This window comes from Balaenoptera acutorostrata, chromosome 17, assembly GCF_949987535.1.
Source record: "Balaenoptera acutorostrata chromosome 17, mBalAcu1.1, whole genome shotgun sequence".
Classification (NCBI taxonomy): Eukaryota; Metazoa; Chordata; class Mammalia; order Artiodactyla; family Balaenopteridae; genus Balaenoptera; species Balaenoptera acutorostrata.
This window is the reverse complement of record NC_080080.1, coordinates 37,330,457-37,355,228: the sequence shown is the minus strand read 5'-3', so window position 1 is coordinate 37,355,228 and position 24,772 is coordinate 37,330,457. Positions and strand designations below refer to the sequence as shown.

The 24,772-nt window shown below is 35.5% G+C and overlaps 1 protein-coding gene across 10 annotated transcripts in view; it reads left to right on the top strand.

The window, feature by feature from the left end:
• VPS13B (vacuolar protein sorting 13 homolog B) overlaps positions 1–24,772 on the top strand; it is a 769,553-nt gene that overhangs the window by 466,953 nt on the left and 277,828 nt on the right. For all 10 annotated transcript variants that reach the window (XM_057531718.1, XM_057531717.1, XM_057531723.1 and 7 more), the window contains 2 exons: positions 6,589–6,715; positions 9,122–9,265. In XM_057531718.1, coding sequence (XP_057387701.1) covers positions 6,589–6,715; positions 9,122–9,265 — 271 coding nt within the window. The remainder of the gene's footprint in view (positions 1–6,588; positions 6,716–9,121; positions 9,266–24,772) is intronic.

Sequence of the window (24,772 nt, the reverse complement as noted above, 5' to 3'; positions counted from 1 at the left end):
AAATCACTATTGCTATTTGACATGGTGATGAGAGCTTTCGGGGTGTGTGGGATGGTGTGGAAAGTTTATCTTGTAATTTCCTGAAAATGCCAATGAGCCTTAATTCTCCAAGTTAATATGATTTTCTTGTTTGTAATATTTAAAGATAAAATTTGAATAGACTTGAAAACTGCAGTTAAATAAATAATTTAGTTTTTATAGCAAATGCTTTTGTTTGGCCCTCTCACTATCTGTGTTTGATTTCCCTGGGTAAATTATCTTTCTGACTTTACTGAGAGAAATAGAACATATTTATTTGTTTGAGTATTTTGATGTACATGGACCAAATTACATATACTACCCTTTGGCCTTTTTCACCACACATAGGATTTTTTTTTTAATTAATTAATTATTTTTATTTTTGGCTGCGTTGAGTCTTCATTGCTGCGCAAGGGCTTTCTCTAGTTGTGGCGAGCGGGGGATACTCTTCGTTGTGGTGCGTGGGCTTCTCATTGCAGTGGCTTCTCTTGTTGCGGAGCATGGGCTCTAGGTGTGAGGGCTTCAGTAGTTGTGGCACTCAGGCTCAGTAGTTGTGGCTCGCAGGCTCTAGAGCTCAGGCTCAGTAGTTGTGGTGCACGGGCTTGGTTGCTCCGCGCCATGTGGGATTTTCCCAGTCCAGGGCTTGAACCTGCGTTCCCTGCACTGACAGGCAGATTCTCAACAACTGCGTCACCAGGGAAGACCCACAGATAGGATTTTTTGAAATTGTTATTACTATGTTTTCTTAGCAGGCTGTATTTGAATTTGACACGATCGTAAAATCTATCCATTCTATGCTTCACAGGGTTAGTAACATTGACTATGTGGAAGTATGGCACTGTGTTGCTATTAAAGTACCTGAAGCATGAATAATGTCTTAATTCTGAGAGATCAGGACTATTCCATCTGACTGTTGATCTCTTACATTTTTACTTTTTTGTTTTTTGTATTTGCTTCTGATTTTTTTTTTAACATCTTTATTGGAGCATAATTGCTTTACAATGGTGTGTTAGTTTCTGCTTTATAACAAAGTGAATCAGCTATACATATACATATATTCCCATATCTCTTCCCTCTTGCGTCTCCTCCCTCCCACCCTTCCTATCCCACCCGTCTAGGTGGTCACAAAGCACCGAGCTGATCTCCCTGTGCTATGCGTCTGCTTCTCACTAGCTATCGATTTTACATTTGGTAGTGTATATATGTACATGCCACTCTCTCACTTTGTCTCAGCTTACCCTTCCCCCTCCCCGTGTCCTCAAGTCCATTCTATAGTAGGTCTGCATCTTTATTCCCGTACTACCCCTAGGTTCTTCAGGGCCATTCTTTTTTATTTAGATTCCATATATATGTGTTAGCATACGGTATTTGTTTTTCTCTTTCTGACTTACTTCACTCTGTATGACAGACTCTAGGTCCATCCACCTCACTACAAATACCTCAATTTCGTTTCCTTTTATGGCTGAGTTTTATTCCATTGTATGTATGTGCCACATCTTCTTTATCCATTCATCTATCAACGGACACTTAGATTGCTTCCACCTCCTGGCTATCGTAAATAGAGCTGCAATGAACATTGTGGTACATGACTCTTTTTGAATTATGGTTTTCTCAAGGTGTATGCCCAGTAGTGGGATTGCTGGGTCATATGGTAGTTCTATTTTTAGTATTTTAAGGGACCTCCATACTGTTCTCCATAGTGGCTGTATCAACTTACATTCCCACCAACAGTGCAAGAGGGTTCCCTTTTCTCCACACCCTCTCCAGCATTTATTGTTTGTAGATTTTTTGATGATGGCCATTCTGACTGGTGTGAGGTGATACCTCATTGTAGTTTTGATTTGCATTTCTCTAATGATTAACGCTGTTGAGCATTCTTTCACGTGTTTGTTGGCAATCTGTATATCTTCTTTGGAGAAATGTCTATTTAGGTCTTCTGCCCATTTTTGGATTGGGTTGTTTGTTTTTTTGATATTGAGCTGCATGAACTGCTTGTAAATTTTGGAGATTAATCCTTTGTCAGTTGCTTCATTTGCAAATATTTTCTCCTATTCTGAGGGTTGTCATTTCATCCTGTTTATGGTTTCCTTTGCTGTGCAAAAGTTTTTAAGTTTAATTAGGTCATATTGTTTATTTTTGTTTTTATTTCCATTTCTCTAGGAGGTGGGTCAAAAAGGATCTTGCTGTGATTTATGTGATTTATAGAGTGTTCTGCCTATGTTTTCCTCTAAGAGTTTTATAGTGGCTGGCCTTACAGTTAGGTCTTTAATCCATTTTCAGTTTATTTTTGTCTGTGGTGTTAGGGAGTGTTCTAATTTCATTGTTTTAGATGTAGCTGTCCAGTTTTCTCAGCACCACTTATTGAAGAGGCTGTCTTTTCCCCATTGTATATGCTTGCCTCGTTTATCAAAGACAAGGTGACCATATGTGCGTGGGTTTATCTCTGAGCTTTCTATCCTGTTCCATCGATCTATATTTCTGTTTTTGTGCCAGTACCGTACTGTCTTGATTACTGTAGCTTTGTAGTATAGTCTGAAGTCAGGGAGCCTGATTCCTCCAGCTCTGTTTTTCTTCTCAAGATTGCTTTGGCTATTTGGGGTCTTTTGTGTTTCCATACAAATTGTGCAATTTTTTGTTCTAGTTCTGTGAAAAGTGCCATTGGTAGCTTGATAGGGATTGCATTGAATCTGTAGATTGCTTTGGGTAGTATAGTCATTTTCACAATGTTGATTCTTCCAATCCAAGAAAATGGTATATCTCTCCATCTGTTTGTATCATCTTTAATTTCTTTCATCAGTGTCTTACAGTTTTCTGCATACAGGTCTTTGGTCTCCTTAGGTAGGTTTATTCTTTTTTATTTTATTCTTTTTGTTGGCATTTTATTCTTTTTGTTGCAATGGTAAGTGGGAGTGTTTCCTTAATTTCTCTTTCAGATTTTTCATCATTAGTGTATAGGAATACAAGAGATTTCTGTGCATTAATTTTATATCCAGCTACTTTACGAAATTCATTGATTAGCTCTAGTAGTTTTCTGGTAGCATCTTTGGGATTCTCTCTATATATTATCATGTCATCTGCAAACAGTGACAGTTTTACTTCTTCTATTCCGATTTGGATTACTTTTATTTCTTTTTCTTCTCTGATTGCTGTGCCTAAAACTTCCAAAACTATATTGAAAAATAGTGGTGAGAGTGTGCAACCTTGTCTTGTTCCTGATCTTAGTGGAAATGGTTTCAGTTTTTCACCATTGAGGACGATGTTGGCTGTGGGTTTGTCATATATGACCTTTATTATGTTGAGGTAAGTTCCCCCTATGCCTGCTTTCTGAAGAGTTTTTATCATAAATGGGATTTGAATTTTGTCGAAAGCTTTCTCTGCATCTATTGAGATAATCATATGGTTTTTCTCTTTCAATTTGTTAATGCAAATTAAAGTTTAATTGCATTAAATTTAATGCAAATTAAATTTTAATTGCATTAGAAAGTCACCAGATAGTGTTCCTCTTGGAAGGAAAAGAAAAAAACCACACACGCACACACACACACACACACTAAAATGGTCTTCAACTCTTAACTAAATACTTGATTTTTAAAGTTACTTTACAAATCAAATGACTTATCCTTATGACTATTTAAAAATAAGAGAAATCTGTAAAAATAGGTATAGTTAATAAAATTATAACCAATAATTTTCCAAAAAGTATGTTATATATATTTATTGTTCATAATAAATGTGTGTGAATATTACTGTTTTTTACATTTAGGAATATCCATTCTAAGGGATTATCTCAGTTGATTATCACAAGTCTTAAGTATCTTCTGGTCTATCTTTCTGTAGTATTTCTAGTTTACTAATTTTTTCTTAAATTATATCTAAAATTCTGTTTATTAATCTATTATATGTTTAATTTTAGTAACTACATTTTTTATTTCTGGATACTCTGTTTGGTTGTTTTTTTAAATCCATTTTACCTTTCTTGATAGTACTTTGGTTTTTTCCTCCTGTTTTTCATTCCGTCCTATATGTCTTTAATGATCTTAAAGAAATTTATTGTATTGTCCATATGTGGAAATTCCATTATCAGAAGTTCTTGATAATGAATTTGATAATGGGGTTGAATTCTCCTATTGCTAAAAAAAAAAAAAAATTTGGAGTGCATATAAAATCTGTGATTAGGAGTTTATCTTCAGTGGTCTTTGTTCCTGGGAATCCTTTTTGTCGGCTTGAACGCATATTTTTCCAAAGAGATTTTACATTTATTTCTGACTGATGCCCTGGGGTTATCAAAGGTCTGATGCCACTTTTATATGAATAACTCAATATGGGTATTCCTGGACCAACACAAGTAATATAAGTTACAGCTTCCAAACACACATGGGGTAGTCCCATTATTTTTAATTTTCCCATTATTTTTATTTTAATTTTTAAGTTGAAAAAGCAGGGAGATCTCTGTTTTTTCAATAATCCCTCGTGCCAAATCAGGCAAACTTCCTTGTTTTTTTCTATTTCTGATTGGAAGTTGTTTTTCTGACCTTTTAATGGCCCCAGATCTAAGTTGGCAGCTTGTTTCAAAATCCTTGCCTGTCAGGGATGTAAGGATTAGCCTGTTGTCTCAATATGGCCATTAAAAATCTATTCCCTTGGTTTACTGAGAGTGGCTAGGACCCTGAAGTCATTAACAATGTCAGTTAATACTTTGAGTTTTACTTCCCTCTTTTGTTAGTTTACTAGATTATTATCTAGTAAAATATTAGCAGAATTTAATTCTTGTTGTAGTTACTTCTTCCGTGTTTATTTTTACTTTCTTTTGAATTCAGCCTTGAAAATACTTGAATCTATAAAAAAGTTTTTATGATTTAAAAAATATGTATCCTTAACGCAAATACTTACCAGCGATAACACAAAAGAAAAGTTAGCACTGTGTACCAGTGAAGTTCTAGTTTTATAAGAATATTGACTTAAAAAACTTTTTAAAAAATTTCTAACATCATAGGTCTTCCATATGTTGTGTTAATTAATTCACATAGTGGGAAAAAATTATGATACAAGCAAGTACTTTTTTTTCCCCATCAGTGCTTCAGCTAAGGTTTGCTCTTAGTTGGTTCCCTGCCATGTTTTCCATTTTAAGGTATTTTTAATACATCGTATATTTTAGCACTCCCCTATGAGAGCACATCAGATGTTACATGTTTCTCACATTGGTCATTTTATGGAATTTGAGCTATTAGGCTATAATTGTGGTGTCTCTCAGGATCTCAGCCCTTCCTCTGTATTCAGATTTTAATACTTCTTCTATTCACCAGATCTCTTAATTCTTTAAAATTGACTTTCTTGAAATCCAATACTTATGTGTCACAGAACCAGATGATCCAATTTGCTTTTTTGGCAGACACCATAGAAAGCTCTGCCCATTGCACAGTTTCAACAAAAGATACTAGTATTCTCTAGACTATTCTGGTAGAAAAGGATATAGACAGACTTGAGTTTTATCTGGGCTTTTTCATGAGATAACTTATGCCAATTCTCTGATCTCAACTTGGTCATTTTATAATAAAAGAGAATAATAGGGACATATTTACAAGGAATATTAAATTAATGGTTCCAAGGAACTTTTGAGGTACAGCTTGCTAGTAAAACATAGAACTGTATTATTTCATGAAATGAAAACTAAGAATATGGGTAGTAGACTTGAAGATCTGCACTAGCACAAGCTTTGGTTTCTCAGTAAGATTTTCCAATTTTATCTTCTACGATGAACGCAATACTTCCTTTGAAATTATTAGCAATTAGCCATTTTGAATGTAGAGTAGGAATAGTGTGCTAAATAACTGATCAAAAGGTGAGAATGTATAAAGAAAAATTAAAATAGAGGTCAAATGCTGCTCTGTTATCAACTTGCCCTGCGGGCCCAGTTGTGGAACCTTTGTTCCAACTGGGTGGTCTTAGCCCAGTCCCTGAACTTCATTTCCTCATAGATAATATGGGGCTAGTAATGTTCCTTACTTCACATACAGGGTTGCTGTATCAAAGTCACAAAAGCCATTTCACAAACTGTAAAGGCAGTCATAATCTATGAACTCAGATAGTTCTTAGAGTTAAAAAAAAAAAATCAAAGATTAAGAGGATATGCTTGTGAACCTAATGAGATTGGAAAGATGGCAGTTGTCAAGCAGAATGTCAGAAATATTAAAACTAGGAAATTAAAAATGATCACAAAATAGTAAGATTATTTTTGGTAGCAAGAGAGATCCTAAACTGTAAAAACAAAAGGAATTAAAAATAGAAAAAGTAATTTATTGAAAGGTCCTAGGATGCTCTTAATATGAAATTGATTAATTACATCTGAACTTCTCAGTGATTTTTTTATATGAATCTGAAGTTAAGAATTGAAGTTACAAAATTATGATTATAAAATGTACAGATAGACACACTCAAAATAATTATGTAATTTTGTCGTACATGTTTGTAGTACAGAGACTTGTACAAATTTAATGAAAATTATCCTTAAAAATGAAACAGCTAATATATTTTTTTTTTGAAAAAGCTAATAATTTTTACTTTATCTTTTAGCATACGGCGGCATCAAGAAAGAAGAGCAATTTTGACTCCCATTTTAACAGATTTTTCTGTCCGAATAACTGGAGCACCGGCCATCATTTTCACCAAAGTAATTTCTCCAGAAAATATGCACACTGAGGTTAGAAATTAATTTAGGTTTTATTTTAGTCTAAATATTGGAGCAGCTTTTCGTGTGTTAGGAGTTTTCATAGTTTCCGTGCATAGGATATCAAATTAGCTTATTATTAATAAGTTATTGTAGCTAATAATTATTAAGTACTTTATAGTACTCTTTAGGTATTGCTTTTCATGTAATAACTCATTTAATCCTTATAATAATCCTATTAACTTCTCCTACTGTCCTCGTTTTGTAGATGAGGAAACTGAAGCATAAAGAGTTAACTTGTCTAAATATTCACAAATAGGAAGCAGAACATGGTGTGAACCCAACTGGTCTGGCTCCTGGCCATACACTCCTGACCTCTGCCGCCTCTTTCTAATGAAAGCAACAATAATATTGACAGATCACTTAGGGTTCTCACATGGATTACCTTACAAAGAGAGTTCTACATGAATTACCTTATTTACTCTTCACAGAATCCATATGAGGTGGATATTATTAGTATACATATTTTATAGATGAGGAAACTGAGATCAAAAGAAATTAAGTAACTTGACCAATCTTACTAGCCAATTACTAACGGATCCAGGTTTGAAGTCTAATCACTATGGTATACTGCCTCCATGCCTAGAATAGAAATGTAATAATAATGTGATCCATCATAACTTTAAAAATATTCTTCATAAAAGTTTGTTCTGCTAAAAACTTGATAAACTTTTTGATCATTCACAGAGTTATAGGCAGTTGTTATAAAAAGTTCAGAAAAATTAGGCACAGATTAAATATATTATTAATCTAAGGTGATAAAAGTTTACATCATTCTTTGAGTTTTTAAAAAACAATATTTTGGGGCTTCCCTGGTGGTGGAGTGGTTAAGAACCCGCCTGCCAATGCAGGGGACATGGTTTCGAGCCCGGGTTCGAGCGCTGGTCTGGGAAGATCCCACATGCCGCGGAGCAACTAAGCCCGTGCGCCACAACTACTGAGCCTGTGCTCTAGAGCCTGCGTGCCACAACTACTGCAGCCCGTGCATCTAGAGCCCATGCTCCACAACAAGAGAAGCCACCACAATGAAGAGCAGCCCCCGCTCACCGCAACTAGAGAAAGCCCACGCACAGCAACGAAGACCCAATACGGCCAAAAATAAAAATAAATAAATTTATATAAAAAACAAACAAAAAAATATTTTGTATGTGTTATCTTATTTGATGTTTGTAATTGCCCTATAGGGAAAGTTAGGTTAGGCAGGATATCTTTATATCCACAAAAGGTATATAAAAATTAAGTAAGTCTACTTATATCTTTCAGTTACTTAGTAACACAATTGGTTTAAAATACACAAATATATTCCCTTCGTCATTACTTGAGGAATAAAATAAGAATTCTAACTATAATGAGTAAATTTTGGAAACTTTTTGGGGGGAATGTTTATTTAACCAGAAAAAGGGCATCATTTCCGACATGCTTTTCTTTATGGCTTTATTAAAAGCTGCTCTAAGCTGTGTAGTTTGTATTTGGACCCATTATAAGTCTCCTTAAATCCATTCTCTTGGATGACACTATTAAGGAGAAGGTTTGTTGGACATTTCCAAGCATTTGAACATTGTCCACATGCACTTCATGACAAGAGGCAGGGCTTCTGCTTATTAAGTGAAACTTCTGGATTTTTCATTTCTGTTTTCCTTCCCTGAATGGTTTTCCAGCAATGAATGTTCAAGTGACTCAGTTATGCAGAACAACACCAGTTAAGTAGTGGACAGCTACCTAATGCTGCCAAGATTTTAGCAGTTTAAAGAAGTGAAATTAATTAGTCTAGCTACCTTTGGCTTCAGCACTCCATTTTGTTATAAATCATTTGGAGTGTATCCTTTGGAGAATACTCAGACCATACCACTTGTGACTGTAATTGCTGCCTATAGTTGCCTGTTTACATCTGTCTGCCCACCTAGATTGTAACCTTCTCAAGAGCAGATTGCCCTTCAAGGCCAGCCTCACTCTCTGTGATATTCCTAGCACTCTAGTATGCTGCATGGTACTTGGGAGATGCTCACTAAATATTGGTCCGTCTGAGTGGGTGAACAAGATTATGGTAAAGAATTACATCATTGCCTACATATTGAAACAATGATAGTAGTTTGACGTATGAAAAGCCAAACGTACATGAAATGGTGAAAAATTCTTAGTGTGTTTCCCTGTGACTAGCACATGGCCTGGTGCACAACAGGCCCTCATAAATGTTTATTAAATTAATCCATTAAACTGTTGAGTGGCCGTGCTCACCATTTCTGCTATTCTCATTAACAGATGAACTCAAGTCCCAGGAGAATTCATCAACATCGTAAAGGTCTAATAAGTAAGAATGATAAATTATCATCTAATGGCTATCATGTTTCTTTATCTCTATTCAACCTTTTTTTCTTTCAGGAGATTTTAGTGTGTGGCCACTCCTTGGAAGTGAATATAACCACAAACCTGGACTTCTTCCTAAGTGTGGCTCAAGTTCAACTCTTACATCAGTTAATAGTAGCAAATATGACTGGAGTGGAACCATCAAGCAAAGCCACAGAGGTAACTATTACCTGATTTTGATTAGGCTTACTGCATTTGTGCCAACTTTACATTGATAATAGGAAAACAAAAATTAAATGCTTTCTGCTAATTAATCTATTTAATTTTATTCAAAATATGGACATAAATCATTTTGGATTGGTGTTCTTTATTTTTGAAATTTGTTTTGTCTCTTTTCCTGTAATTTATCATGCACCTTCGCAGAATTGCTGTGGCCCAGCCCCAGAAAAGCCTCTGTTAAAAACATGATTTTATTGCCCTGCTGCAATTTTTAAAGTGCAGTGCACAAAACCTGATATAGCTTTCACTTACTCAGATACATTACAGGGACAGGGCCTCTTTTGGAAGTGAACTTTGTGAGAGTACTGTGGGAATATCTTCAATAAATAACTTCTAAAGCATTCGTTTCCCATGCTCAGTGAAGAATGGACACAATCAAAAAACTTGAATGCCTGCCTAGAATTTTAATTTTGATCCAGTGTTCATTGGAAGCCTACATTGTAACCACAAAGCATGTCAGCATGAAACAAAGAAAGCTGCTTGTTAGATGCTTCTCAAAATATTTTTTCTTTGCTTTTTGTTTCCGTACTTCTATAATCATATCTGTACTTAGAATAAATCTTTTATAAAATCTCTAGTGAAGAAACTGTTTATCTTTGAAAAAGGCATTGCTTATATTTTTGTCATGAGTTATGCAGAAGGCTCTAAGTGCTATTTATTAAGGAGGAAGGGAAGGAGGAGGTGTTCACTGAGAGCCACTTGATGCTAAGCAAGCGTGCCAGGTACTTTTATGTAAGTTAACTCATATATCTTCAAGCATGTTATTACAACCACTCTGTGAGGTACATGTGAACATTATCACCATTTTACAGATTAGGATATTGTGACTCAGAGGTAATAAGTGACCTGTCTGAGATCATACACACATAACTAAAAAATGGTAGATCTGAGGTTTTAATTTAAGTCTTTCAAATCAGTGCTTTTTTCATTCTGCCATGGTTGCTGTACTATAACTGTTACATTAGTCTGAATCACCTTTATTTTTTTAATTATTTAAAAATGATAAAGCTTTTAACTTTAATAAAGAAAGATTCTCTAACTATATCATCTTTTACCACCCATGATTTGTTTGCTCAGTATCTTTTTTAAAAGGACTATAAAGCTGTATGCTCTTCAAAATATTGACTTTTTCCCCAATGTATTTTAGACAATCCATAAGAATATAAATATATGATATGAAAATAAGCAGAGCAAAAATATTTCCCCATGGCATTTTCAATGAAATCCTTGAAGGAGGTTGGGTTGGAAACAAATTCCTATATTATTTGTGCCAATTTTATGAATCTATCATGTCAGTGAAATCTAACTCACGGATTTCTTTTTTATTTCTTTTTTATTTTTATTTTTAAAACATCTTTATTGGAGTATAATTGCTTTACAATGGTGTGTTAGTTTCTGCTTTATAACCAAGTGAATCAGCTGTACATATACATATATCCCCATATCTCCTCCCTCTCACGTCTCCCTCCCACCCCTCTAGGTTGTCACAAAGCACCGAGCTGATCTCCCTGTGCTATGCGACTGCTTCCCACTAGCTATCTGTTTTACATATGGTAGTGTATATATGGCCATGCCACTCTCTCTCACTTCGTCCAGCTTACCCTTCCCCCTCCCCATGTCCTCAAGTCCATTTTCTACATCTGTGTCTTTATTCCTGTGCTACCCCTAGGTTCTTCAGAACCTGTTTTTTTTAGATTCCATATATATGTGTTAGCGTATGGTATTTGTTTTTCTCTTTCTGACTTACTTTACTCTGTATGACAGACTCTATGTCCATCCACCTCACTACAAATAATTCAATTTCGTTTCTTTTTATGGCTGAGTAATATTCCATTGTATATATGTGCCACATCTTCTTTATCCATTCATCTATTGATGGGCACTTAGGTTGCTTCCATGTCCTGGCTATTGTAAATAGAGCTGCAATGAACATTGTGGTACATGAATCTTTTTGAATTATGGTTTTCTCAGGGTGTATGCCCAGTAGTGGGATTGCTGGGTCATATGGTAGTTCTATTTTTAGTTTTTTAAGGAACATCCATACTGTTCTCCATAGTGGCTGTATCACTTTACATTCCCATCAACAGTGCAAGAGGGTTCCCTTTTCTCCACACCCTCTCCAGCATTTGTTGTTTGTAGATTTTTTGATGATGGCCATTCTAACTGGTATAACTCACAGATTTCTGATGTGTTTTAGGAATTTATAGAACTTAGCAAGTTGATTGCTAACTGTTTACCTACCTGCTTCTAATGCCTTTTAGTAGGGTCTGATTTGAGTAAATAAGGCACACTCAGAGTTAGATTTCTAACAACTCCTACCTGAATGTCAAGTCATTCCTCACAGTTCCATAAACGAGCTAGGATTGTTTTTGTTGTTTTAAAAATGTGTCTGTGGTCCTTATTCCTTCTTGGAGATGATACTAAAAGTACAGACAATATACTGAAATACAGTAGAGACAATACACTGAAAAATGATTAAGATGGCAAATTTTATTTTATGTGTGTTCTACCACAATTGAAAAAAAAAGTACAAACTCTCTGAAGACAATTTGGTCCTATCCCCAGCCTCAGTGGGATATGTCTGTGAAATTTCAATATTAAAAAAAAGACTTTCCATGAACTAGAAGAATGTTTTTCTATTCATAAATGAGTAGCACAACTCATATCTGATAGTCTAAGAACATAAAGATATTGTAAGAATTGGTATAATTTCTTCCTTAAATATTTGATAGAATTCACCAGTGACCCATCTAGGCCTGATGCTTTCTGTTTTGGAAGGTTATTAATTATTGATTCAATTTCTTTAATATATGTAGGCCTATTCAGATCCTCTTATTTCTTCTTATGTGAGTTTTGTTAGATTCTGTCTTTCAAGGAATTGGTTCATTTTCTTGAAATGGTTATCAAATTTGTGAGCTTGGTCATAGTATTCCTTTATTATTCTTTTAATTTCCATAGAATCTGTCGTTATGTCCCCTCTTTCATTTCTGATGTTAGTAATTTGATTCCTCTCTTTTGGCTTTTTCTTTGTTTGCTTGTTTTTTGGTTTTTGGTTTTTGTTTTTTTGGTTAGCCTGGCTAGAGGCTTATTAATATTATTGATCTTTTTAAGGAATCAACTTTGGGTTTTATTTGCTTTATTGGATTTTCTGTTTTCAATTTCATTGATTTCTGCTCTAATTATTTCTTTTTTCCTGCTTACTTTTGATGGTGTTAATATTTTCAAACAGTTTTTCACAAGGTTTCTTTTGAAACTTTAATTCTGAAAATTATTCAAGAACATGAAAAGGAGATTTTGTTTGTAGAGGAAGCATATCTACGCTGTTAACAAAGGGGACGAAAGATGGACAGATATTTGGAAATTGAAGTGAAAACTGTGGAACAATATAAGGATTATTACTCGAACCAATATTTAATATTAATTTTAATTATATACACAACTAACACATAATAAAACTTACAAGTATATAGCTAAAAGAGAAGCACTTCTGGCAATAAAATGACCAGCTGATGGTTTAAGCAAATTGCCTCCCATGTTGATTAAAACTTTTCCAATATTTTTGCTCTAAAAATGTACTCATTGCTTAGTGATCAAGCAGCCTGTATTTGTACACTTCGGTTTTCAGTGTTTCCTTCAAGTGTTTATGACTTCCATGATTGCTGGTTCCCAGAATATTCAATTTCTTCATTTTATATTAACCTTTTTTTTGTCTCTATACATATTATGATAGGCTGAGAAAGTACATGCGAAAAAACATTTAGTATTCAAAAAGCCAAAATTAATTCCATATTGCAAAGTACACGGCCTTCTATATTTTATTCTATAGTTCATGTCTTTATGATAACATCTGTCTCTATAGTACTAGTACAACAGGAATGTTATTTGGGTTTCTTACATTCTAGTTCCCTGCCATTTACATGAGGTGGGAGTTAACCTCCTAGATAACTTCACAGTCAAATCTAAATGTACAATTCTAATTTTTCTCCAAAAATAGAGCTCTACTACTCATCCTTGGTTTCTTTCCCAATGTTTAGCAGGGCAAAATTGGTTTACTCTTTAGAAGATTCTTTACCTTCTTATAAGGTGGTCTAGATCCCATAAAGGCCCAATTATATAAAAGTGGTTGTTAGTAATATAATCATAACATTCATGCAAGAAGAATTAACAAGGGAGATAGTTCAGTTACATGTACCAGTAAATGTCAGGAAACTTTTTAAAGAGAATATGACTAAACAAAGAGTTAAAGTATTTTAATTTGTGCAAGTCTGTTTATGGGCTAATAATGCAGACCATTTTTATATGATATCAAAAAGAAACTAAACATCATTTTAAGTGTTCCTAAAGCTATTGGCATGCAGGACATTATAAAATGTTGTTAAAAAATAAAGCAAAAAATTCTACTTTTTTAACATTTTATTCCAGTTGCAGTCACCCCAAAAACAAAAATACACCATAAAAAAAGATAATTTGTATAGAGTGATTATAATTTATATCAGAGTGATTTAAACTGAGATGAAAGCTGAGTAACCTATCTGAACTCTATAAAATTATAAACAGTATAGATAAAATACTAAAACTAGCCTGTTTACTTGAAATGGTTAATTTTTTTTATAATGCAATGTTACTTTTATCGAAGTAGTGCATGAATTTTAACAACCAAATGTTGCTAAACTAAATATATCAAAATAGTGTCAGTACACTGACATCCCCACCTCATCCTGCTTAGCCATTTTTAACTCTGTAAGCCTTGTCTTCTGGTATTTATCCCATCTTTCTGAATAAAATGAATAGACTACCATCTCTTGATTTACTCATTTTAGTATTACCTATTCACTTGCTGTTTACTGTAGATGAAGATTCTGTCTCTTTTACACTTCTCTTCCACTCTTACATTTTCCCAGTATTCTTATATCATGTTTTTAAAGTCAGTATGAATTGTTTTCATTATAAAGACTATGTAAATATTGTTCATTGCTTAGTGAAGTAATATGATGTGATTATATTTCCTCTCTTTATAGTCTTCTGTTTTTCTTAAAGTTAATCATTGCCACATTCTTTTTATTTGCTCAGTTTTTTTGTTTTTTTTTTAAATCTCTACCTCTTCTCTCATTCTCTCCAACCCGCCCCAAACCCTCACCAGTGACTCTACGTAATGCCTGGCAATTTAATTTTTCACACTTTGAAACTTATAAAATAATGTCAACTCTGTTTTTACCCTTGGAACCATTTTTCGTGAAGTCTTCATTTTTCCTTCTCCTTTCTGGACCAGTAGTTCTCTAGACCTGCTACACACTTGACACAACTGAGCCAGATGAGAGAAGGTTGTGATTTTTGAGGTTAATGGTAGAGTGTTGGGAAATTATAGGGTATCAAGTAAGTAATGTTTTTTCCTATGAATATAAATAAGTAAAATCACCAATATCTTTATCCCACCATTCTAAAATATTAGGTATTTTGAGTTCCTATATAGAAACAGTATAATAGTATAGAAAAATATTGTAATAGAACTTATTATACATGCCTAATATAGTTTACGTGGGTGTTTTTACAATTTGCTATAAAATAGAATATAATATATAAGTTGGACTTTTTTGAGCTATGATTAAGTATATGCCCTAGGAGTGGTGGCGAAGGTTGTTTTTTGGTAGTATTATTATCTTAGCTTGGAAATTATCTGCTTTGGAGTTGTGCTTCATTTTAGGAATGGAAATTCTTGTTTTTTTGTCAATGGTGAAAAATTCTTACAAGGCATACTTGACCAACCTAAGGATTGCTAGGAGTCGTTGGAACTACAAACTTAAGAGTAAAGAAGAAGGGGGACTTCCCTGGTGGTCCAGTGGCTAAGACTCCATGCTCCCAATGCAGGGGGCCTGGGTTCAATCCCTGGTCAGGGAACTAGATCCCACATGCATGCCACAACTAAAGAGGCTGCATGCCGCAACTAAAGAGACTGCATGCCACAACGAAGATCCCGCATGCCACAACTAAGACCCGGTGCAGCCTAACTAACTAAATAAATAAATATTTTTTTAAAAAGAGTAAAGAAGAGGGGAAGGGACTTTGAGTGGTGGTGTAGAAGCAGATGTTTTCTGGAGTAGAACTTTAGGCAAGATGAGCAAAATAGAGGCTAATATACCTTGAGAAAACACGTGAGTGGAGGTAGGGTTTGAAAGCAGGAAATAAGACTGGTTCGGGAGAGGATGTTGATGTTCTGGTCTATCTCAGTGCTTTCTATCTTGAGGTGGACATGAGTGGGAGAGGCCATTTCAGAGGTTACCTATTTCTGTAACCTCTGTAACGTTTCTCCTTTAGAAAAGGAGATAGGAATATTGGATAACATGGATGTGGTGACTTTCCATCAGTGTTACTATGCTGAGTATTTGTTTCCCTTCAGAGGCACCTAGATTGACTACTTGTAACCAGGCAATAAACCCAGGCTCCAATAAAATATGGATTCAAGCAGAGCCTTAAATGGACAAGAGGCCCTCTGAGGAAATACCTTGAATTTCTTAAAATCTAGACCTGGAAAAGATATTAAGTATTTTACTACCTATTCTCTCCAAGGGAAGGACTTCTTAGGTACATTGAGCTATCACACCTGTCTCAGTTTTAGTTAGGCCTTGTAAATGTTAAAAATAGTATAATTTTCTCCTGGTAAGTTTACGCTTAGAGAGAAACATGCCATAGTTACTTCAAGGTAGATGCTAAACATCAAGAAAACAAGAAATATTTTAATTTTCCAGCCACACTAATATTTAGCCCATATGTTGGGTTGGCCAAAAAGTTCGTTTGGATTTTTCTGTAACATCTTAGGGAAAAGCCCGAATGAGCTTTTTGGCCAACTCAATAGATTTCTTGACCAGAAATCCAGTGAATACAGTAAGTTTTCCTAAGGCACTATTAAACTGTCTGTCCTAGTCTTTTTCAGCAGTATTCAATGAGGGCTTACTCTATACCAGATATACTGGCTACAGACTGATAGAGGTATGAAAAATAAACATACTGTGGTCCCTGCCCTCTAGGATTTTATAATATGGTTGAAAAATACAACATAGACAAATGGATTTACAGCTAAGACCTCAGAGGAGTAAACAAAAAGTGTCAAATAAGCTCTATGGAAAATTAGTGCTATAACAAGTATTCAGAATAAGAAGAGAAGACTTTAGGCTGGGTGGTCTGAGATCTAGCTTCATGGAGAAATTGGGGTTGAATAGGCAGAGAATAGTGACCTGCTTCTTTACTCAGTAAATATTGAACCCTTTCTATGTGTCAAAAACTACTATGGATACTGGGGTGACAGCATTAAACAAAGAAGGTGAAGTTTCTGATTTCATATTCTAGTGCTCATATATTCAGTGATATGAAGATTGACACTAATAAACAAATAATTAGAACTAGATCAATGTATATATTGATATCTATATAACTAGTAATACATGACTATATATATGTATATACATACATACATATATACATACATACACACAAATATACGCACACATCCATGCACATAACTAGTTGCATTCAGCACTTCCTATTTGCCAAAAGTTATTCATGTGGTTACACCTAGCTCTAAGGGAGGCTGGAAATGTAGTCTTTCTAATACAAGACCATATGTCCTGCTAAAAATTATTTTACCATGAAAAAAGGGGATAATGAATATTGGGGTACAATTGCCAGCCTCAGCAACAGAGGCTTCAAGGTCACCTGGTAGTCAAAGATAGGATATTCCTTAGAAAGCAGCTTTGGCTCTCTTCAATACTTTGAACATATCCTAAAGTTCTATGCCATATAACATGGCAGAAATAATGTTATCTTGCAAATTGTTCAGTGCTGATATAGGGACAAATATTGTCTTTGCCCAGGGTTTCTTACTCTTTTCGTCTGCTAATAGAACTCCCCTTCCTTTGGCTAAACAACATTCTCTTATTTTATGCGGTTTTGATAAAGATTCCCATTACAGGGTAGACATGAAACACAGGTCTGACTATTTTTTTTTAATTAATTAATTAATTAATTTTTATTTTTGGCTGTGTTGGGTCTTCTTTGCTGCGCGCAGGCTTTCTCTAGTTACGGTGAGCGGGGGCTACTCTCCGTTGCAGTGTGCAGGCTTCTCATTGCGGTGGCTTCTCGTTGTGGAGCACAGGTTCTAGGCATGTGGGCTTCAGTAGTTGTGGCACGCAGGCTCAGTAGCTATGGCTCGCAGGCTCTAGAGCACAAGCTCAGTAGTTGTGGTGCACAGCCTTACTTGCTCCATGGCATGTGGGATGTTCCCGGACAAAGGCTCTAACCTGAGTCTCCTGCATTAGCAGGCGGATTCTTAACCCCTGCGCCACCAGGGAAGTCTCCTGACTAATTATTGTATCAATCCCCTTCGCCCAGTTATTGGTCCAGATATGGGCACACTACTCAGGCAAGTGCAGTGTTTCATATGAAAACACTGGGAAGAACAAGCCCTCTCTGCTAGGGAGCATTACGTTCAGATGTAGTCATATTGGAGCTATCTTTGACCATTGTCTCACTCTTCTCTTTCACTACTATCTCATGAAGGAAATCTGTGTCAAAAAAGAGGAGTTGAACTCACAGAAATAAGCAAAGCTGAAAGAAAGAGAAAGTCTTTGACATCATGTGACTCCCTTGACACAGTTCTAGTCAATGAGATATAAAGATAAATGTTCTACAGATTTCTAGGAAAGTCTCTACGTTCTTTTTCCTCCTTCTTGGAATAACAACAGTGGAAGTGACTAGCCACTTGTTGCCATGTGATGACAAACATGAGGACAAAAGCCATGCACTAAGAGTAGCAAAGTGGGTAGATAAAGTGATTTGAGATGTGAGTGATATCATGAAGCCACTGCAACCAGCCCTGGACTTTAGGAAAATAAACGTAAGTTGTTAAGCCACTAATACTTGGTGTTCTGTTACATGAGGTCAAACACAATCCTAACTGATACAGACAGTGTTGCAGTATTCTGAGGTGGAGATGATAAAACCCAGGGAAAGTACTGAGCACAGAATAGAATTTGATGCTGAATAAATGCTCACAGTATGAATTAATAAATGAATTCCTTAATTCATAGGAAGTCCTATTTCTGTGCATAGAAATAAAAAATATAAGATGTATGCCACATATATAACAAAAGAACTGGAAGAAATTGATGATTAACTATATGTTTGATGGACACAGGTTGGGTAGATATTGTGGAAGGCTTTGAATACTAGGCTGAAATGTTTTAAGTAAGTAGTAGGCAGTAGAGAGTATTTGAAGTTAGTTGAGCTAGAGAATGACTTCAACAGGTGTGCTTTGAAGTTCAGATCTATTTTAGACTGAACTAATCAACTGTATTAACACACTATTAGTTGGTGTGTGATCTTCAGACGTAAATTTTATAGTTACATTTTCTTCTATTCTAACATAATAGAATATGTTATATTCTTTTACAGTATCAGTTTATTTCAGTTAGGGTTTGAAATTGCTGTAGCATATAATATCACCTATTGTTTCCAGAAGCTACAATTCTTTAAAAAAAAAACCAAAAACCACACTTTTTATTTCTTTATTTTCATTTATTTATTTTTTTATAACATAACTCCATACTTTATTCAGATTTCCTAGTTTTTACCCTAATGACATTTTTTTGTTTGTTTGTTTTTGGTTTTTGTTTTTTTTTTTTAAAGAAATTCACGTTCTTTATTTATTTATTTATTTATGACTGTGTTGAGTCTTCGTTTCTGTGCGAGGGCTTTCTCTAGTTGCGGCAAGTGGGGACCACTCTTCATCGCGGTGCGCGGGCCTCTCACCATCGTGGCCTCTCTTGTTGCGGAGCACAGGCTCCAGACGCGCAGGCTCAGTAATTGTGGCTCACGGGCCCAGTTGCTCCGTGGCATGTGGGATCTTCCCAGACCAGGGCTCGAACCCGTGTCCCCTGCATTGGCAGGCAGATACTCAACCACTGCGCCACCAGGGAAGCCCCTGTTTTTGGTTTTTTTAAACATCTTTCTTGGAGTATAATTGCTTTACAATGGTGTGTTAGTTTCTGCTTTATAACAAAGTGAATCAGCTATACATATACATATATCCCCATATCTCTTCCCTCTTGCGTCTCCCTCCCTCCCACCCTCCCTATCCCACCCCTCGGTGGTCACAGAGCACCGAGCTGATCTCCGTGTGCTATGCGGCTGCTTCCCACTAGGTATCAGTTTTACATTTGGTAGTGTATATATGTACATGCCACTCTCTCACTTTGTCTCAGCTTACCCTTCCCCCTCCCCATGTCCTCAAGTCCATTCTCTTGTAGGTCTTTATTCCCGTCCTGCCCCTAGGTTCTTCATGACCTTTTTCTTTTTTTTTTTGATTCCATATATATGTGTTAGCATACAGTATTTGTTTTTCTTTTTCTGACTTACTTCTGACAGACTATAGGTCCATCCACCTCACTACAAATAACTCAGTTTCGTTCCTTTTTATGGCTGAGTAATATTCCATTGTATATATGTGCCACATCTTCTTTATCCATTCATCTGTCGATGGACACTTAGATTACTTCCATGTCCTGGCTGTCGTAAATAGAGCTGCAATGAACATTGTGGTACATGACTCTTTTTGAATTATGGTTTTCTCAGGGTATATGCCCAGTAGTGGGATTGCTGGGTCGTATGGTAGTTCTATTTTTAGTTTTTTAAGGAAACTCCATACTGTTCTCCATAGTGGCTGTATCAACTTAAATTCCCACCAACAGTGCAAGAGGGTGCCCTTTTCTCCACACCCTCTCCAGCATTTATTGTATGTAGATTTTTTTATGATGGCCATTCTGACTCGTGTGAGGTGATACCTCATTGTAGTTTTGATTTGCATTTCTCTAATGATTAATGATGTTGAGCATTCTTTCATGTGTTTGTTAGAAATCTGTATATCTTCTTGGGAGAAACGTCTATCTACGTCTTCCGCCCATTTTTGGATTGGGTTGTTTGTCTTTTTGATATTGAGCTGCATGAGCTGCTTGTAAATTTTGGAGATTAATCCTTTCTCAGTTTCTTCATTTGCAAATATTTTCTCCCATTCTGAGGGTTGTCTTTTTGTCCTCTTTATGGTTTCCTTTGCTGTGCAAAAGCTTTTGAGTTTCATTAGGTCCCATTTGTTTATTTTTGTTTTTATTGCCATTTCTCTAGGAGGTGGGTCAGAAAGGATCTTGCTGTGACTTATGTCATAGAGTGTTCTGCCTATGTTTTCCTCTAAGAGTTTTATAGTGTCTGGCCTTACATTTAGGTCTTTAATCCATTTTGAGTTTATTTTTGTATATGGTGTTAGGGAGTGTTCTAATTTCATTCTTTTACATGCAGCTATCCAGTTTTCCCAGCACCACTTATTGAAGAGGCTGTGTTTTCTCCATTGTATATGCTTGCCTCCTTTATCAAAAATAAGGTGACCATGTGTGTGTGGGTTTATCTCTGGGCTTTCTATCCAGTTCCATTGATCTATATTTCTGTTTTTGTACCAGTACCATACTGTCTTGATTACTGTAGCTTTGTAGTACAGTCTGAAGTCAGGGAGCCTGATTCCTCCAGCTCTGTTTTTCTTTCCCAAGATTGCTTTGGCTATTCGGTGTCTTTTGTGTTTCCATACAAATTGTGAAATTTTTTGTTCTAGTTCTGTGAAAAATGCCACTGATAGTTTGATAGGGATTGCATTGAATCTGTAGATTGCTTTGGGTAGTATAGTCATTTTCACAATGTTGATTCTTCCAATCCAAGAACATGGTATATCTCTCCATCTGTTTGTATCATCTTTAATTTCTTTTATCAGTGTCTTATACTTTTCTGCATACAGTTCTTTTGTCTCCTTGGGTAGGTTTATTCCTAGGTATTTTTTTCTTTTTGTTGCAGTGGTACATGAGAGTGTTTCCTTAATTTCACTTTAAGATTTTTCATCATTAGTGTATAGGAATGCAAGAGATTTCTGCGCATTAATTTTGTATCCTACTACTTTACCAAATTCATTGATTAGCTCTAGTAGTTTTCTGGTAACATCTTTAGGATTCTCTATGTATATTACCATGTCATCTGCAAACCGTGACAGTTTTACTTCTTCTTTTCTGATTTAGATTCCTTTTATTTCTTTTTCTTCTCTGATTGCTGTGGCTAAAACATCCAAAGCAATGTTGAATACTAGTGCTGAGAGTGGGCAACCATATCTTGTTCCTGATCTTAGTGGAAATGGTTTCAGTTTTTCACCATTGAGGACAATGTTGGCTGTGGGTTTATCATATATGGCCTTTATTATGTTGAGGTAAGTTCCCTCTGTGCCTACTTTCTGGATGGTTTTTATAATAAATGGGTGTTGGATTTTGTCAAAAGCTTTTTCTGCATCTATTGAGATGATCATATGGTTTTTCTTCTTCAGTTTGTTAATATGATGTATCACATTGATTGATTTGCATATATTGAAGAATCCTTGCATTCCTGGGATAAATTCCACTTGACCATGATGTATGATCCTTTGAATGTGCTGTTGGATTCTGTTTGCTAGTATTTTGTTGAGGATTTTTGCATCTGTGTTCATCAGTGATATTGGCCTGTAGTTTTCTTTCTTTGTGACATCTTGTCTGATTTTGGTATCAGGGTGATGGTGACCTCGTGGACTGAGTTTGATAGTATTCCTCCCTCTGCTATAGTTTGGAAGAGTTTGAGAAGGATAGGTGTTAGCTCTTCTCTAAATGTCTGATAGAATTCGCCTGTGAAGCCATCTGGTCCTGGGCTTTTGTTTGTTGGAAGGTTTTGAATCACAGTTTCAATTTCAGTGCTTGTGATTGGTCTGTACATATTTTCTATTTCTTCCTGGTTCGGTCTCGGAAGGTTGTGCTTTCCTAAGAATTTGTCCATTTCTTCCAGGTTGTCTCTTTTTTTGGCATATAGTTGCTTGCAGTAATCTCTCATGATCCTTTGTATTTCTGCAGTGTCAGTTGTTACTTCTCTGTTTCATTTCTCATTCTATTGATCTGAGTCTTCTCCCTTTTTTTCGTGATGAGTCTGTCTAGTGGTTTATCAATTTTGTTAATCTTCTCAAAGAACCAGCTTTTAGTTTTATTGATCTTTGCTATTGTTTCCTTCATATCTTTTTCATTTATTTCTGATCTGATCTTTATGATTTCTTTCCTTCTGCTAACTGTAGGGTGTTTTTGTTCTTCTTTCTCTTATTGCTTTAGGTGTAAGGTTAGGTTGTTTATTTGAGATGTTTCTTGTTTCTTAAGGTAGGATTGTATTGCTATAAACTTCCCTCTTAGAACTGCTTTTGCTGCATCCCATAGGTTTGGTCATCGTGTTTTCATTGTCATTTGTTTCTAAGTATTTTTTGATTTCCTCTTTGATTTCTTCAGTGATCTCTTGGTTATTAAGTAGTGTATTGTTTAGCCTCCATGTGTTTGTATTTTTTACAGATTTTTCCCAGTAATTGATATCTAGTCTCACAGTGTTGTGGTTGGAAAAGATACTTGATATGATTTCAATTTTCTTAAATTTACCAAACCTTGATTTGTGACCCAAGATATGATCTATCCTGGAGAATGTTCCATGAGCACTTGAGAAGAAAGTGTATTCTGTTGTTTTTGGATAGGATGTCTTATAAATTATATGAATTAAGTCCATCTTGTTTAATGTTTCATTTTAAAGCTTGAATTTCCTTATTTATTTTCATTTTGGATGATCTGTCCATTGGTGAAAGTGGGGTGTTAAAGTCCCCTACTATGATTGTGTTACTGTCAATTTCCCCTTTATGGCTGTTAGCATTTGCCTTATGTATTGAGGTCCTCCTATTTTGGGTGCATAAATATTTACAATTTTTATATCTTCTTCTTGGATCGATCCCTTGATCATTATGTAGTGTCCTTCTTTGTCTCTTGTAATAGTCTTTCTTTTAAAGTCTATTTGTCTGATATGCAAATTGCTACTCCAGCTTTCTTTTGATTTCCATTTGCATGGAATATCTTTTTCCATCCCCTCACTTTCAGTCTGTATGTGTCCCTAGGCCTGAAGTGGGTCTCTTGTAGACAGCATATTTATGGGTCTTGTTTTTGTATCCATTCAGCCAGCCTGTGTCTTTTGGTTGGAGCATTTAATCCATTTACATTTAAGGTAGTTATCAATATGTGTGTTCCTCTTACCATATTCTTAATTATTTTGGGTTTGTTATTTGTAGGTCTTTTCCTTCTCTTGTTTCCTGCCTAGAGAAGTTCCTTTAGCATTTGTTGTAAAGCTGATTTGGTGGTGCTGGATTGTCTTAGCTTTTGCTTGTCTGTAAAGGTTTTAATTTCTCCATCGAATCTGAATGAGATCCTTGCTGGGTAGAGTAATCTTGGTTGTAGGTTTCTCTCTTTCATCACTTTAAATGTGTCCTGCCACTCCCTTCTGGCTTGAAGAGTTTCTGCTGAAAGATCAGCTGTTAACCTTATGGGGATTCCCATGTGTGTTATTTGTTGTTTTTCCCTTGCTGCTTTTAATATTTTTTCTTTGTATTTAATTTTTGATAGTTTGATTAATATGTGTCTTGGCATGTTTCTCCTCGGATTTATCCTGTGTGGGACTCTGTGAGCTTCCTGGACTTGATTAGCTATTTCCTTTCCCATATTAGGGAAGTTTTCAACTATAATCTCTTCAAATATTTTCTCAGTCCCTTTCTTTTTCTCTTCTTCTTTTGGGACTCCTATAATTCGAATGTTGGTGTGTTTAATGTTGTCCCAGAGGTCTCTGAGACTGTCTCAATTCTTTTCATTCTTTTTTCTTTATTCTGCTCTAGTTATTTCCACTGTTTTATCTTCCAGGTCACTTATCCGTTCTTCTGCCTCAGTTATTCTGCTATTGATTCCTTCTAGAGAATTTTTAATTTCATTTATTGAGAGCACACTTTTAAAGTGATGAAATAGAAGGGTGAGAGGGCTAAGATTGCCTTGAGTTATGTTCATTTGGCTGCAGTAATTACTCTGTTATTCCTGAATAGTAAGTAATCATCTTATTAAGCCTACTTACAGAGGTAGTGTATATAGGAGTAACATGCTCATTTTCAAATCAGTGTTTTAGAGTAAATAAAACTTTTGTAGCAAAATAAAAACCATATTTTTAGGGCAAAGAGTAGAACCACAGCATTGGGGATCTGAAGGTGGAGGTTCTTTGATGCACACATTACAGATCCTGGAGAGGAGTGTGGACAACTTATAACAGTAATTGAGCATTTCTTCCTTTGCCTTCTCTCCTTCCTCCTCCTTCTCCTCCACTTAACCACTTGCTTTTAGGCACTTCCTTAGCTCTCCTTTCATTCCAGTCTCTGGTAACGACTCACTTGGTAACCTGTCCCATGAATGCTTGGTACCTGTTCTTATACTCTCTTTGATAGCCATAAACTGTGTTTTTTTTGAGGAAAATCTCATTTACACAAAAAATACTTTAATGATCATAAAA